At 53.3% G+C, this 16,662-nt stretch overlaps 1 protein-coding gene across 2 annotated transcripts in view; it reads left to right on the top strand.

Moving 5' to 3' along the window:
• Positions 1-16,662, top strand: part of ADAMTS2 (ADAM metallopeptidase with thrombospondin type 1 motif 2) — a 241,549-nt gene that overhangs the window by 182,345 nt on the left and 42,542 nt on the right. The window contains exons 6-11 of one of the 2 annotated variants that reach the window (XM_055112897.2): positions 3,267-3,423; positions 7,346-7,451; positions 8,073-8,216; positions 8,642-8,774; positions 10,039-10,152; positions 11,085-15,557. In XM_055112897.2, coding sequence (XP_054968872.1) covers positions 3,267-3,423; positions 7,346-7,451; positions 8,073-8,216; positions 8,642-8,774; positions 10,039-10,152; positions 11,085-11,156 — 726 coding nt within the window. In that variant the 3' untranslated portion in view covers positions 11,157-15,557. Of the gene's footprint in view, positions 1-3,266; positions 3,424-7,345; positions 7,452-8,072; positions 8,217-8,641; positions 8,775-10,038; positions 10,153-11,084; positions 15,558-16,662 lie in introns of those variants that run through there. The other variant, XM_034961169.3, reaches the window with a different exon arrangement.

The raw sequence follows: 16,662 nt of genomic DNA, 5'->3' as shown, positions 1-16,662 counted from the left end.
ATCGGAAGGGACCATCCCACTACATGGGGCTTAGGACCCTGAGGGCAGGTGAGTTCATCATGGACAGGACTCCCTTGACACTGATGCTGGGAGACGTGCCCTGGAGGAAGCAAGGCCCCTTTCCCTGGAGCCCAGCAAGGCTACCGAGCTGTGCTGGGTGTCCTGGATGGAGACACTCACACTGCAGCAGGGGCCCTGCCACCACCCTAGCAAAAGCGCTCATTAGTGACCTTTGTGCTGACCTTCTGATTTGGATTTGGACTGGCAATTTTTAAAAAATGTATGTTAAAAAGTCATTCTTGTTTGGTTTATTTTGCTCTTACTGTTATTTTTAATTGGCATATAATAATTGTACATATTTCTGGGGTAGGGTGTGATATTTAGACACATGTATGCAATGTGTAATGATTACATCAGGGTAATTAGCATATCTGTCACCTCAAACATTATCATTTCTTTGTGTTGGGAACATTCAAAGTCCACTCTTCTAGCTATTTGAAAATGCACAATACATTCTTACGGATTCCAGGCACTCTCCGGCGCTATAGGGCACTAACACTTATTCCCCCATCTCGCTGCACTTTTGGATATGTTAACCAGCCTTGGCAGTCCCCAGCCCGCTGCCCCCCAGTCTCCAGGAACTACTCTCCATTTCTGTGACATCAACTGTTTTAGCTTCCACGTATGAGTGAGAGCGTGCAGGATTTGTCTTTCTGAGCCTGGCTTATTTCATTTAGCATAAGGTCCCCCAGGCTCATCCATATCTGGGCTGCCAATCTTAAGTTCAGCGAGTACAACCAACCACAAGGCCCATGCTCTAGCACCGAATCACATCCACCCCGAGTGTCCCTTCCTTCTCGTGCCATCCCAAGCTCACCCCCTAGCTGGAGACGGTGAGAAAGGACATTCTTTCACCTGATTCCTCCTTCAGAACTGTGACCTCTCAAGGCTACCTAGAGGCGGATACTACCTGGCAGGGACTCGGGATGAGCTGCAGCGGTCAGGCTTGGATGTGATGCAGATACCCACTCCCTTCCTTCTGTATCAGTTAGAGTAGGTGAGGTTATGCTACAGAAACAAACACACTTTCCATCCCAGTGGCTTAAAACGACCAAGATTTCCTGCTCACGCTGTATGTTCAATGTGGGTTGGCGGAGGATTCGGGTCTCATCGTCACTCAGGTCCTAGGTGACAGAGCAGCCACTGTCTTTATGTTGCCAGATCTCGTGCCAGAAAGGAGAGCTCTCTGAAGGGTCTCAATGGGCAATTAGATGCTCCAACCGAAAAGAGACATGCCCCACTTTTGCTCACAGCTCATTGGCCAGAGCTAGTCACATGCTCTTCCTGGTCATGATGGGAACAGGAAGTGCACCTCCCCTTGCCCTCCTCCAGCTTCCTCTGGTCTGTCCACTTCTATGCCAATGTCCCACAAGTCCTAGTCACAGGACATCACACTCTGATTTATGACTTATTTCATCAGGACTCATGGAAACCTTGTTAGAATGAGTTACCTCATCTCCCAGGAGCAGGAAATAAAGTCTTTACAATTAACTCTGTGCTTGGGACTTGGGAATTGGTCTGTCATCTTGTCAGTCATTGACTGGGACCCCTGGGAACGACTTGTCTTACCTAGCCTTGAATTGTGCTCCCTTCTTCTGGAACTAACTGGCTTGCTAACAATACCCTTTGTTGTTTGTTTTGTTTTGAGACAGAGTCTCTATCGCCTAGGCTGGAGTGCAGTGGCGTGATCTCAGCTCACTGCAACCTCCACCTCCCGGGTTCAAGCGATTCTCCTGCCTCAGCCTCCCAGGTTGCTGGGATTACGCCACCAAGCCAGACTAAGTTTTGCATTTTTAGTAGAGACAGGGTTTCACCATGTTGGCCAGGCTGGTCTCAAACTCCTGACCTCAGGTGATCCACCCACCTCAGCCTCTCAAAGTGCTGGGATTACAGGTGTGAGCCACCGCACATGGCCAACTTTTTGTTATTTATAGACACAAAGAGAAATACGTGGCTCTACTTTTTGGATACATTTATGCAAGAGAAAAAACACCTGCATACGTAGCTTCGAAGGAATGCACATCTCTATTTTATGGCCAGATATATCCTTAAAGGGGAAAAGAACACGCCCAGGACTCAGAGGGGCTCTTGGTTCTCTTGGAGGGAACTACTTCGGTGTTTGGAGTCTATGGTGAGAACAGAAACCAAAATGCCTGCTGTGAGGATTATGGAGGAAAAAAGGAAGGGTGCCGCTCACAGAAGCCTTGCTTTTGAAATGATATTGTGTATGTCTTATTTAAGGAGGAAGTTTAGGGCAGTGAGTTGAATCTAGATTTTGGTTTCAGGCTTCTTGGGATCCGATCTCAATTCTTCTACTTCCTAGTTTCATGACCTGGGCAAGCTGCTTAACTTCTCTGAGTCTCAGTTTCCTGTCCAGGACAGCCTTCTTAGTCCTGAAGTCTAAATGGGAGTGCCTGCTGATGTCATGGTGCGGAGAGAGTGTGCAAGACAAGCGGTCCCGAGGCCACCCTAGCTGTCAGGTGTGCGTCATGATACAAAATGGAATGGGATGGTTCCCGGGGGCTTCCCATGCGTAGTTCCTGTGGGAATCATCTGTGTATGCCCTTGTTCTTGATATGGCTGTTTTTCTATTAGGTTGGTGCAAAAGTCTTTGCCATTACTTTTCATGGCAATACTGCGATTACTTTTGCACCCACCAAATATGTCAGTTGCTGTTTCTTTTCCTCCATTGTGTTGGTTTCTGCAAGTACCTTCACACGGGGGGAACGTACAAGGTGATCTGCTTCCTCTGGCCTTGCACACCACACTGGGATTTCCGCCTCCCCTGCCACGGACCCTCCCAGAACTGTGAGCTCTTTGGGGTGAGGTCCACATGGCATTTGCCTTCTGTGGAGGCCTTGCACGGAACAGGTGCCTCATAGGACAAACACAGGGACTTCTGGAAATGGGGTAGACGGTGGGACTATGCGAGGCCTTAGATGACGTAGAGCTTGGCTTCCGCATCTCGCCTGAAAACTGCGGTGACTTTGTGTGGAAACTCACGCCAGTGAGTGTGACTGGGGAAACTTTTCTTCCCTGTCAAAGACTGGAGCCCTGTGGGAGCAGGTCCTGAGAGTGACCAGGCAGGGCCTTTGCTGGAACAGATTCCCAGTGGATGGGGTCTGTCAACACTACAGCCTGCTCGGCCCCCCACTGGGCCACCAGGCGCCAACCTCTCTCTTCCATTTCTCTCCATCCCCCTGCAGTCCATGAGCCTCATCGAGATCGGGAACCCCTCTCAGAGCCTGGAGAATGTCTGCCGTTGGGCCTACCTCCAGCAGAAGCCAGACACGGGCCACGATGAATACCACGATCACGCCATCTTCCTCACACGGCAGGACTTTGGGCCTTCCGGCATGCAAGGTGAGCCTCACCCATGCAGGGCCACAGAGACGTGAAGCTGGAAATGAGCCCCTGGCCGTGCAAGGGGCCCCGGGAGCCTTGGCCCAGCCCAGGGAAGAGTGTCAGGGCAGGGAAGGCCGTGGCCACCTTAGCTGGGTGAGGGTGTGGGGCAGTGCACGGATGGACAAATACATCATTAGAAGAGAATCCAGTGTCCTGAATTGGACCTATGTGTATAGGGACACTAATGTGTCACAAAAGTGACATTTCAGAGAAGAGGAGGAAAACAGCCTAACAAATGGTGTGGGGCCAATTTGGAAAGAAAGGAGGCCTGTCACCTCCACTCACTCTATAGACAGAGAGCATCTCACATGGATTTTAGGTCTAAATAAGAAACGCAAAATAATGAAAGAAGATAACATAGGTGGATGGCTCCATGTTCTTGGAGTAAGAGACGTTTTCTTTAAAAAGAGACAAAAGGTTGGACGCGGTGGTTCACACCTGTAATCCCAGCACTTTGGGAGTCGGAGGCAGGTAGATCACGAGGTCAGGAGATCGAGACCATCTTGGCTAACATGGTGAAACCCCGTCTCTAATAAAAATATTTAAAAATTAGCAGGGCATGGTGGTGGGCGCCTGTAGTCCCAGCTACTTGGGAGGCTGATGCAGGAGAATGGTGTGAACCTGGGAGGCGGAGGTTGCAGTGAGTCGAGATCACACCACTGTGCTCCAGCCTGGGCAACAGAGCGAGACTCCGTCTCAAAAAAAAAAAGAGACAAAAAAAAAAAAAAAACCACCACGAACTCAATGGAAAAAACTGATAAATAGTAGCACATTTCAAAAGTTTGTGCATTAAAGGCACTGCTAATCCACTGGGGGAAATATTTATAAAAAAGGATTTATATCTGAAGTATATGAAGAACGCCTACAAATCAGAGTAAGGATAATAAAGACAATCCAATCGGAAAATGGGCAGGAGACTCTTAGCAGGCTCTTAACAAAATATGAATGAGCAATAAACATATGAAAAGGCACTCAACCTCACTAGACATTGGAAAAATGCAATTAAAACAATGAGGCTGGGCATGGTGGTGGATGCCTGTAGTCCCAGCCACTCGGGAACCTGAGGTGGGAGGATTGTTTGAGCCCAGGAGGTGAGCTATGATCACACCACTGCACTCCAGCCTGAGTGACAGAGCGAGGCCTTGTCTTACAAAAAAAAAAAAGGAAAATTAAAAAACACAATGAAATATCAAGACACACCTAATAGCATAGCTAGGTTAAAAAGACTGAAACTACCATGTCTGGGTGAGGAGTGGATAGCTCCCCTCAAACACAGAGCAGCCAGGTGTTGCCCTGACCATGTGATGAGAGTGCTGTTGGCTGTTTTGTCTTGGGGAGGGCACTAATGGGGAGCAGAGCTATCCCCTAGGAGGGGAAACCGACACAGCTTTTATATTAAGTGACCCGATCCCTCATTTAAAAATGTGAAATTGGCTGGTTATGGTGGCTCACTCCTGTAATCCCAGCACTTTGGGAGGCCAAGGCGGGCGGATCACTTGAGGTCAGGAGTTCGTGACCAGCCTGGCCAACATCTCTACTAAAAACACAAAAATTAGCCAGTGTAGTGGCAGGTGCCTGTAATCCCAGCTACTCAGGAGGCTGAGGCAGGAGAATCACTAGAACCCCGGAGGCAGAGGTCTCAGTGAGCTGAGATTGTGCCACTGCACTCCAGCCTGGGCAACAGAGCAAGACTCTGTCTCAAAAAAAAAAAAAAAAAAAATGAAAGGACAGCCAAGGGTTACCAGATATTTTAAAAAAACCAAAACACAAGAAATCCTTACAGCATGAAAAAGATGGACCAAGATGTAAAACAAAACAAAAAGTTTGAAAACTGACTCTGAGAAAATAGAGATAATTTAGAGACAAGAAAAGCATGTTTTTAAAAGTAGTATTCCCAGAATGTTTGAGAATATACATCCACAAACCCTAAGAGGTTTCTATGAAGAATTAGAGAACAACAAACCATTTGTATAAAATTATGGATAGGATGGGGGAAGTAAAAAATTCGAAAGGTAGACGGGGCGTGGTGGCTCACGCCTGTAATCCCAGCACTGTGGGAGGCCGAGGCGCACAGATCACGAGGTCAGGAGATGGAGACCATCCTGGCTAACACGGTGAAATCCCATCTCTACTAAAAATACAAAAATTAGCCGGGCGCAGTGGCTCACGCCTGTAATCCCAGCACTTCGGGAGGCCGAGGCGGGCGGATCACGAGATCAGGAGATCGAGACCATCCTGGCTAACACGGTGAAATCCCGTCTCTACTAAAAATACAAAAAATTAGCCAAGTGTGGTGGCGGGCACCTGTAGTCCCAGCTACTCGGGAGGCTGAGGCAGTAGAATGGACTGAACCCAGGAGGCGGAGGTTGCAGTGAGCCGAGATCACACCACTGCACTCCAGCCTGGGCGGCAGAGTGAGACTCCATCTCAAAAAAAAAAAAAAAAATCGAAAGCTGAAATAAAAAGTCAAGGGCATCTCCCAGTGGGAGCAAAAGACAAAAAGATTAACATGAGAGAAAAATTAGGAGACAGACCCTCCATCGAGGAGGCACACTCTATCTAATAAGATTCCGGAGAGAGAAAACAGCCACAAAGTAACATAAGAGGGAAGAAAACAAAGAAAAACATAAAGATGCGCTTTCAGATCTCGCAGGCTCCTGTAATGCTGAGTAGGATGAATGGAAAGCCTCCCACAGAGGCAGATGCATCTGCAAGCCTGGCATACAAAGGGCAAAGAGGAGATGGCAACGTTCCACTCCGGCACACAGACTCCACGCTCATCTCAAAATCTGCAGAGCAAAAAATGCAGATTTTCCTGTTTATTACAACGGGAAAAGACAAGGGTTAGATCACGATGCTTCTATTTTTAGGCGCGTACACCGCCAGCTCACCCGGGGTCCCAGTGGCCCTCCTTCCCTTCTCTGTGGAACGCGTGGCCTCAGGGTCTCTCAGTGGGGCATGGCACGAGTGAGAGCAGGGGTTCTGAAAGTCAGGGCTCCATGTTTGGCAGGCCTCTAGGAAGACTCCCAGGGGTACCAGCAGAGACCTCGTGTGGCACCCATAGCCCTGTAGGCACTTCCCTATCTTTCCAAGCCGTCTCCCTCTGCTGAGACAGGAGCTGGGGAAGTGAATAGGTCTCATTATCCATCTTCCTCAGTTTGACGTGGGGTCTCTGCGTCGTGAACTTCTGCCACCCTCCCCCTGGCCCTCGGCTGTCGTAGGCCACTGGCCTCATCTTCTACGGCGGCTCTGACCTCCCAGTCCGCACCAGCCAGCCCCCTGCTGGGATATTCTGCAGGGTAGTGTGGCCCGTCGGCTGAACAGCTTTGCAGCCTTCTGCGGCATTATGGAAACAGGTCTAGCTAGGGTCTCAAGGACCCCAGAGAAACAAGGGGAGACCCAAGAAACACCCCCCAGAGGAGGTGGGCTTGGAGGGTGTGATGCCAGGCAGACGAGGGGCAGGATGCCTCTAGCAGAGAGAGGTGTGGAAGCAGGTGCTGCTCGGGCCACTCAGTGAGGCAGGCAGGGGGCAGAGGCAGGTGGCGTGAAAGAGAACGGCAGGCAGGAAAGTCAGGTGTCAGACAAGCCATAGCAGGTGACATCTGACTAAGCAGAGGGCCCCAGCTGCAGTGTGGCTGTTACAGGCAGAACGGCCACGGGGCTTGTGTGGTGACGGGCTGGGGGCCTGCTGTCAGCCAGATGTCGCAGGCTGTGAGCTGTCTGCTATGGTGTCTTCTGAGCTGTGCCAGCCGGGGGCAGTTGCCTGTGGTAGAGAGGGCATTGGGGCCTTGAGGAGAAGCAGCGCCTGGGAGTTAGGCCAGGCCTCACCTTCCCGGCCAGGCTATGGCAGCATCTGGAGCCGCCTCTTGTCTCCTCCCAGGCTATGCTCCTGTCACCGGCATGTGCCATCCGGTCCGCAGCTGCACCCTGAACCATGAGGACGGCTTCTCCTCAGCGTTTGTGGTGGCCCATGAGACTGGCCACGTGTAAGTGGCCTGGGGAAGGGTGGGGCACAGAGGGGCCACCCTAGGATCCCCAGCCCTGGCTGCCCACTTCTCCTCTGTGCCTTAAGAGGGACACGCCCTGTGTCAAAGCCACTTGGGGTGTGGTCTCCTGTCTTCCCAGCGCTGGGCAGTGCTGGCCAGAGGCCCGCTTTTGCTGAAGGAACCAGTCGAAGGAGGAAGGGCTTGCCTGCAGACTGAGCAGGCGCTCTGGGCCAGCTAGAGCTGGGAACCTTGCCCCATGATCCCATCCAAGCCCCCAGGCAGGGTGGGCTCTACCCCATGTTATAGAGGAGGCTCGGAGGTTTGGAGGGTGGCTCGCCCTGGGTTAGAAACCTGGAGGCAGGGAAGCCACGGTCCCCCCCAGGTGTGCATGCCCCTCCTGGGGACAGGATACCTGGGGGACTGCCCACTGGACACCGTCTCCCCAGAGTGCCTTGGCTTTCAAATTGCAGCAGGTGGATGGTCGGTGCCACCCGGCTCAGAGTGGGCCAAGGTCAGGAGGCCCGTTGGGGAAAGATGGGGCACCCTCCTATCATCGGGGTGGGGTGGGACTGGCGGGCCCGTGCGCCAGTGGGATTCAGCCAGCTGCCTCGCCCCTCGCAGGCTGGGCATGGAGCACGACGGGCAGGGCAACCGCTGCGGCGACGAGGTGCGGCTGGGCAGCATCATGGCGCCCCTGGTGCAGGCCGCCTTCCACCGCTTCCACTGGTCCCGCTGCAGCCAGCAGGAGCTGAGCCGCTACCTGCAGTGAGTACTGCCCATGTGCCCCACGGGCGACCCCTCAGTCCCTGGGGTCAGCTCTGGGAGGGTGCAAGTCCTCATGCACCAGAGCCAGAGCCCTCCGACCTCAGGTCCTCTAAGCTTGTGTGCGGGGGAGGAGAGAGGGCACACCTGTGAGAGAAGCCTGGTGTCTGGAGGAGAACCCATTGTCAGGGCTCTGTCCTTGAATGGCAAGTGGGCAAGGCGGCTACCCTGGGGTCCGCGCAAGCCAGGTCCTGGTGTCTTACACCAAGGACAAGAGATGCAGCAGGGAAACTGAGGCAGCACAGCCAGGGGCCGGGATGTGCAGGTAGGGCTGCCATGGCAGCTCCAGCAGGGGCCTCAGCTGCCTCCAGGGCTGTGGATGGTCAGCCGCGCTGAAGGCTGCTTGCGGCGCCGTGTGTCCCCCACAGCTCCTATGACTGCCTGTTGGATGACCCCTTCGCCCATGACTGGCCGGCGCTGCCCCAGCTCCCGGGACTGCACTACTCCATGAACGAGCAGTGCCGCTTTGACTTCGGCCTGGGCTACATGATGTGCACGGCGGTGAGTGTGCAGCCCTGCAGCCAGGACCCTCCCAGGTCTGGGGGGAGGCGTGCTGGTGTAGGGGCAGCTCCCGGGACAGTGTGAGGACTGGCCCAGCGTGGGGAGGGCAGAGCGGCCCTCCAGAGTGGCAGCCTGTCCCTCTGCACCCACCACTCCCCACCCCCTAGGCACCCTGAGCCCACCTGGCAAGCCCAGACGTGGTCCTAGGCAGGAAGCACACGGGGGACAGGACTGTGACCAGGGTGTCAGCCAGGGGCAGTGAGAGCCTGCAGAGGTCAGGAGGGCTCCCAAGGAAGAAGGGAGGCCTGCAGGCTAAGCGGAAGGAGAGGGCATTCAGGAAGGGAGGGCCACGGACGCAGAGGCCACGGACGCAGAGGCCATGGACACAGAGGCCACGGACGCAGAGGCCTGGAGGAGAGCGCGGCAGGCATAGCAGCACTCGCTGCTCTCCAGGGCCGAGTGCCAGGGCTGAGCTGTCGAGGAACCGGCCATCGGCATGGAGGCCACACTGTGGGAGCTTCAGTGTCTATGAGCGTCTTAATGCTCGCCTCTGCTGCATGAAGGAAAGAAGCAAAGTAGTCCCATTTTACAGATGAGGAAACAGAGGCCCGGAGAGGCTAGGTAACCTGCCTGAGCCCACAAAACGAGCAAGTGGTAGAGTCGAGTACCAACGCAGGAGGGCCACCTCCTTCCAAGACTCCCTAAGGAGCACAGTGGACTCGATTCTCATGGCGATGGGGGCTCTGGAAAGGCTTGAGTAGGGGAGGCTCAGGGCCACGTCTGAGTTTCAGCTGATCCCTCAGGGACGTCCTGCAGGAAGTGCTATCAGGACAGGAAGCAGAAAGGCCAGGGAACAGGACTGTGAAGTCCAGGGGAGGCCGAGGCTGCAGAGAGGGCAGGCCTGTGGGGGTGGGGGTAGGGCTTCGCCAGGGTTTAGGAGGGAAATCCACGGCAAAGGGTCAGCAGGTGCCCACCTAGCCTCAGGCTGGCACTTAGGGCCCAGCTGCCCGCCAGGCTCCCTGAGGTGTGCAGCCTCCAAAGACTGGAGGCAGAGAGGCCCAGCCGCGTCCAGGGATGCTGCAGCCCCCACACCGTATGGGCAAGGTCCTCACCGCCCCAGAATCACGACACCCACCAGCCTCACAGGCCCATCATGGGCCAGTCCCACTGGGGCATCTCAGGTTCCAGGACCCGGGGGTGGGTGGCATCCCTGGGAGGTCCCTGAGGTGGGAGGGACCTGGCAAGCTATGGTGCTGTCTTCCAGTTCCGGACCTTTGACCCCTGCAAGCAGCTGTGGTGCAGCCACCCTGACAACCCCTACTTTTGCAAGACCAAGAAGGGGCCCCCCTTGGACGGGACTATGTGTGCACCTGGCAAGGTGAGGCAGCATCAAGGGCTCTTCGAGGGCAGCAGGGCAGAGGACAGGAATCTTAGGTGCCCGGGTCACCAGGGACAGGCCCTGAAGTAGGGGTGGGGGCCCCCTCAGGGGACCTCTGCTGCCCTCTCCTTTCCCCCTTCTAATTACCCCTCACACGCTGTACGCCGGAGCTGCCTCCACCCTGTGCTTCTGATGCTGGAGCACACCCGGCATCTGAGAGTTCCTCATGGTGCTTCATGCCCCCCACTCAGGAATCCCCCTCCAAGGAGCAATTTCTGGGGTCCTGGCAGCCTTCGGTCACCCCTGTGCACTGTGGGTCACCTCACCTGGAGGCCAGCATTGGAGTCCTCGGGCCCAGCATGAGGCTTAGCCTTTCCATCCCCAGGACCTCAGTGTTTGTCCCTTGTTGGGCACACTGTCCTTCGAGGTCCCTTGATGGCTGCCCCAGGCCCACTTCCCACCCTCTGAAGGGCTTCTTACCTGTTGTCCTCCCAGAACTCCAGACCTGATTCTCATTTGCTCAGATGAAATCACACACCCACTCCTCAGCCAGTTACTTGCTAGGGGGCTGGCATATGCAGATGAGCTAAGCCTGGATCCCCGCCCAGGAAGGCTCAGCCCCCCTGAGACCACCCTGGCCCTGCAGTGGGGGCAGGGAGTGGGGAGTGGACACGGGTGCACATCCCAGCCAGGCCTAGAACGCCCCCAAATTGTATGGACCTGTGGCTCCTTGATGGAAGTCTTTGGCTCGGGACTGGGCCAGCTGCCTAATTTCAGTCCCTGGCGGAGCTTCTGAAAGAAACAAATTCCCAGGCCCATCCTTGAAGACTTTTGTTTGGGGTAGGATCCAATAATTGTTTTTGGTGTTCTTTTTTAAACTATGGTAACAATTCTCACAAAATTCACTATCTGAACCACTTTAAAGTACACAGTTCAGGCCGGGCGCGGTGGCTCATGCCTGTTATCCCAGCACTTTGGGAGGCCAAGGTAGGTGGATCGCCTGAGGTCAGAAGTTCAAGACAAGTCTGGTTAACATGGCAAAATCCCGTCTCTACTAAAAATACAAAAATTAGCTGGGCGCGGTGGTGGGTGCCTGTAATCCCAGCTACTCCGGAGGCTGAGTCATGAAAATCGTTTGAGCCCAGGGGGCGGAGGTTGCGGTGAGCCGAGATCGCGTCGCTGCACTCCAGTCTGGATCACACAGCAAGACCCTGTCTCAAAAAATAAAAATAAAAGTGAAGTGCACCATTCGGTGGCATTTAGTACATTTGCAATATTGGGCAACCATCGCCACTACCCGGTCCCGGAGCTTTTCATCCCTGCAAAAAGGAAGCGTCATTTATCAGTCACCCCTTCCTTCCCTCCTCGCCCCATCCCCTGGCTAGCACCAACCTGCTTTCTGTCTCTATAGAGTTGCCTATTCCGGAATTTCATATAAGTGGAATCATATATATGTGGCCTTTTGTGTCTGACTCACTTCATTCAGCAGAATGTTTCCAAGGGTCATCCTGTGTGGCATCTATCCACATTCCATTCCTCTCGATCGCTGAATAACCTCCCGTCGTGGGGATGTGCCACATTTGGTGTATCCGTTTCTCCACGGAGGGACATTTGGTTGGTTTCCACCTTTTGGCCGTCGTGAGTCATGCCGCTGTGAACATTTGTGTATAAGGTTTTGTTCGAAGACCTGGGAATTGGTGTTTTTAAGATGTGCCCAGACTTAATGAAGGGTTAGAAGTCCGAAGTGAGTTGTTGTTGGTAAGTCACTGGGGCCCAGTGAGGCCAGAACCACCCAGCTATTCCCCTTCCCACAGGCCCTCAGCAGAAGGAGCGGGGCAGAACATCTGCCGTGGCCCCAGGGGGAGCTTGGGAAAAGCTGAGTTGGAGAACAAGGCCAGCTAAGCATGGCTCCCCGCCGGCCGCACCCACCCCAGGCAGGGAGGAGGCAGAGGGAATGGGAGGCAGGCCTTGCACAGGCACGCTGGCTCAGGGAGCAGGAGCAGGAACAGGAGCTGGTGGGGCCCCCATATGTGTGTGTGTGGCTGGCCTGCACCCCAGCTGATTGCCCCCTGCTTCTCCTGCAAGGTAGAAGTGGGGCAGAGGGAGGTCTGGTAAGGACAGTGAGCAGATGCAACCAAAGTGTCCTCTCACAGAGACCACCGACCTGGCCGCAGCCCTTCACTCATTTTGGTGGTAGGATCCTCTGCATTTAGCCCAGTAAGTGAAATTGCCTTTTATGTGTTAAAGATAGTTGTGCTGACTGAGGGGCAGAGCTGGGGCTCTGCTCAGCCTCCCCTGGTTCCCGAGGAGCACAGGTTGAAGCTGACCTAGATCAGGAATCGGTGTGGGGATGTTAGGGGAACGTGGAAGACGGGCTCCTCCCGGGCTGCTGTCAGAATCCCTGAATGTGGGTCTGTATGTTTCCCTGTCCTGTGCATCACTGTTCTCTCACACTGTGATTTTACATCTGGAAAGCAATCATCTTCTCTCCCACCCTTTCCTGCAAGGACCCTGAGTGGTCATGCCCAGCTTCCATTTCCAGGTTAGGTACCGTCTTGCCCAGTTGGGACAGGAGGATCACTGCATGGCTCCTTCCATCCTCCTGGCTCCTGGTTCCTGCGGCCACCAGTGACTTAGAGTCTGCCCCGGCCGCAGCCTTCCGCGGTGCCAGGACGGCTCACACTCCATCTTCCTCAGCTTCGGCTGCTCTAACAGAAATACCGCAGACTGGGTGGCTTACACAACAGAGCCTTGTTCTTCGCAGTCCTGGAGGCTGGGAAGCCCAAGGTCAGGGTGCCAGCAAGGTTGGCTTCTGGGAGGACCCTCTTCCTGGCTTGCCATCTTCCTGTGGTCTCCTCACATGGCAGGGAGAGAGGGCATCTCTCTCAGGTCTCTTCTCATGAGGACATCAGTCCCACTCATGAGGGCCATCACCTAACACTTCCCGAAGGCCCCCACACTGGGGGTTAGGGCTTCACCATATGAATTTGAGGGGACACACGCACTCAGGCCACAGCACTGCCTTACCTGGGCCCCTCCTCGCCTGCAACCCCACCTGCGCCACTGGCTGAGGGGAACGCCAGCCAGCATTTCTCTGGGTTGTTCCCCTCCCCTCCATGCTCGAGTGAGGGGAACTTTGGGGGCAAGAGATGAGGTAACGGTGCCCAGGAAAGAGATGGCTAGGACCCCCCAGGGGCCGGGAGCCAGGCCTGCCTGACCCCAGCCAGTTCCTGTTGGCCCAGCCTGATGGGAGGAGCCCTTGACCGCCTGCCCACAGTACCCCCCTCCGTCTGGGAGGGAGAATCCAGAGTGGTGGCCTCTGCAGTCCCCACGTGGCTCAGACTGCCACAAAGGCAGGCCTGGGAGGGTTTTAGCAAGGCATGAGAATGAGGGGCCTTTGCTAGGAAGGAAGGGGAGATGTGGGCACAGGTGGGCACTAGGCGGGGCTTGCCCGAGCAAGGAGGACCAGGAAGGAAGCACGGGAGGGGAGCAGCTCAGGCATGGACACAGGAGCACGGCTCCCCAGAAATGACCTCAGACACAGAGACCTGGTGGCAGGAATTCCAGGGCGCACTTTCAGGGCCAGCACCGTGGGGAGAGTGAGGCACTGCACAGGGATGCGACCTCAGCAGAGGGCTCGGCCAGCGCCACGTGCAGCTCTGGAGCCTTTCAGAGTTGGCCCAACTGAAGCAACGTTTGAACCGCAACCCTGACCAGTCACTGGCTATGGCTGTCCCCGGGAAAGGGGACTGTTCCTGGGGGCTGTTCCTGGAGAAGAACTCAGCTGTGAGCCATGAGCAGCCCACATGCTCCACAGCTTGAGGAATAAACGACTTGGTCCTGAAGAGGGACCTGGGTGGCACAGCACAGGGTCTGCTGCGCCAGGCGTGTGCTGAGGAGATGGAGACGTGCACAGGGGCAGGGAGGGAAGAGCGTGGGGTCTGTTTAGAGCCGTCAGCGCTGCAGTGCTGCTGTGCTGGGGGAAGGTGACCCTGAGGCGTAAGTAGAGGCCAGTCGTACCGAGTCTTTGAGGCCAGCCACAGGGCTTGTCCTGCTGCGAGTGGGGAGCCATGGAGGGGCTTTGGGAGGGAAGCAGAAGTCGATTTACCATGAAGCTCATGATGCTTACGCTTTGGGGTCCCTTGCTCACAGGAGCCCCTTCCAAGGCCCTGGGAGAGGCCAAGCCATGTGTTCACATGGTCACATTTTTGTAAATTTTGCAAAAATAAGATATTTTAACCATACTTGATTAACAGCACTTCTCTTTTCATTCCTGCTTCTCATTGATACACTTCTCCCGTGGGTGCCACTGATACACTTCCCCTCCTGTGGGTGCCATTAGAATGGCCTTGGGCATTTTGCTGCTTTGGCTACGGAGAAAATGGATTGAGGGCATTTTTTTTGGCTTATTGCCATGATTCTGTCTTTTACAAGTAGAGTTAAATGATTGTGTCTGTCCCGGTGTAATAGTAGCTTCCAGAAATACTCGCCACACCGCTGTGCCAACTCATCTAGGGTCATTGCGGAATATGGGCTGTGTGCTGGCCATTTCCCTCAGATCTTTGCAGAAAAAGGTGCCTCCGCGGTACCGGAGGTTGTCACTACTTCTATACGGGCAGTATTTTGTTTGATTTTTAGGTTTGTTTTATAGATGGAGTACTTTAAACACAGATCCAACATGGATATTTCTTTAGAAAGGCCAAGTGTAACAAGATGGTCTGCTTGTTCAAAAGCTGGCTTAGGCCAGGTGTGATGGCTCGCACCTGTAATCCCGACACTTTGGGAGGCCGAGGTGGGCGGATTACTTGAGATCAGGAGTTCGAGAGCAGCCTGGCCAACATGGTGAAACCCCATCTCTACTAAAAATACAAAAATTAGCCAGGCATGGTGGCGCATGCCTATAGTCCTAGCTACTGGGGAGGCTGAGGCAGGAGAATCACTTGAACCCAGGAGGTGGAGCTTGCAGTGAGTCAAGATCATGCCACTGCACTCCAGCCTGGACGACAGAGTGAGACTCCATCTCAAAACAATAAATAAAATAAATAAAACATAAATAAATAAAAGTTAGCCTAGCCTCACAACATATGGATGACAATAAATGAAGGGCTCTAAAAAATTTCAAAGACAGAAGAGAAACCGCAATGAAAGCGAGATGCAGAAATGTTGGTTACGTCTGAAGGCGCTGTTTTCACTTCCGTTTTGAAAGTGGCTTGGGAATGTTTCCATAAAATAAGGAAGAAATGACAGACTGTGATTTGGATATATGTATCAAATATACCTTTTATCATTTTCTAATTTATTTATTAGAAAGGAAAGAAAATTCAGATAAAAATTAATGGGATATGAAACTAAAGTAGTAGAAAAGGAGCAAGGAAAGAAAAAAAATAATAACTCTGACTCAAAAAGCTCATTGTCACCAAAAAAGAAAGGTTTTATATCAAACCAAAAGCAGTTGCTCATTAGGAGGAAGAGACACATATCAAAGAAGTTAACAGGCCTTGGAGCGTTTGACAGTCTCATTAACGAAGAGGAGTGAATCTGATGAACACATAGGAAAATGGTTCAGACATCTTTCTGATTTGCCATGAAATGTTGACAACATCAAAGACACCAGGGAGCTGCGAACGCTGCCACTGCAGTCAGGGCGTCCAAGGCAACTGCTACTGAGCATTGCTCATCCAAAGAGTGTCTTAAAGTCAAGCTCCCACAGAGAAAACTTGAAATGCCCTGAAAACCACATCAAGGACGGAAACCAGAGAGCACCTCCTCCAAATGTCATCATCCTACATGTTCAGATGGCGTCACCCCTAACTTCTTTAAAGTACTGATCATTTTTTAAAAAGAAAGAATTTCCCTCAATATGCCAGGGCCAAGTGCTGGCCAACTCCATCTGCTGCCTGTTTGGTTGGTATTGGTTTTTTTCCCTAACAGCTTTAATAAGGTGAGATCTATATTTAAATTCACTTTTTAAAGTGTACAGGCTGGGTGCAGTGGCTCATGCCTGTAATCCCAGCAGTTTGGGAGGCTGAGGCAGGAGGATCACCTGAGGTCAGGAGTTCGAGACCAGCCTGGCCAACATGGTGAAACCCTGTCTCTACTAAAAATACAAAAAAATTAGCTGGGCCTTGTGGTGGGCACCTATAATCCCAACTACTCAGGAGGCTGAAGCAGGAGAATCACTTGAACCCGGGAAGCAGAGGTTGCGGTGAGCCGAGATCTCGCCACTTCGCTCCAGCCTGGGCAACAAGAGTGAAACTTCGTCTCAAAAATAAATAAATAAGTAAAACAGAGTGTACAATTCAGTGATTTTCAGTGTATTCATAGAGTTTTACAGCCACCACAACAAACAAGCGTTGGAACATTTTTGTCACTCTGAAAAGTTCCAAACCCTTTAGTAGTCACCCCAATCCATCCTACTCTCGCCCAGCTCCAGATAGCCACTCGTAGCAACTCATCCTCTTGCTGTCTTTATAGATTTTCCAATTCTGGACATTTCATATCAATGGAATC

This window comes from Pan paniscus, chromosome 4 (assembly GCF_029289425.2).
Source record: "Pan paniscus chromosome 4, NHGRI_mPanPan1-v2.0_pri, whole genome shotgun sequence".
In the NCBI taxonomy this organism is placed as follows: domain Eukaryota; kingdom Metazoa; phylum Chordata; class Mammalia; order Primates; family Hominidae; genus Pan; species Pan paniscus.
The sequence above is the reverse complement of the archived record's forward strand: the minus strand, read 5'-3'. Positions and strand labels throughout refer to the sequence as shown.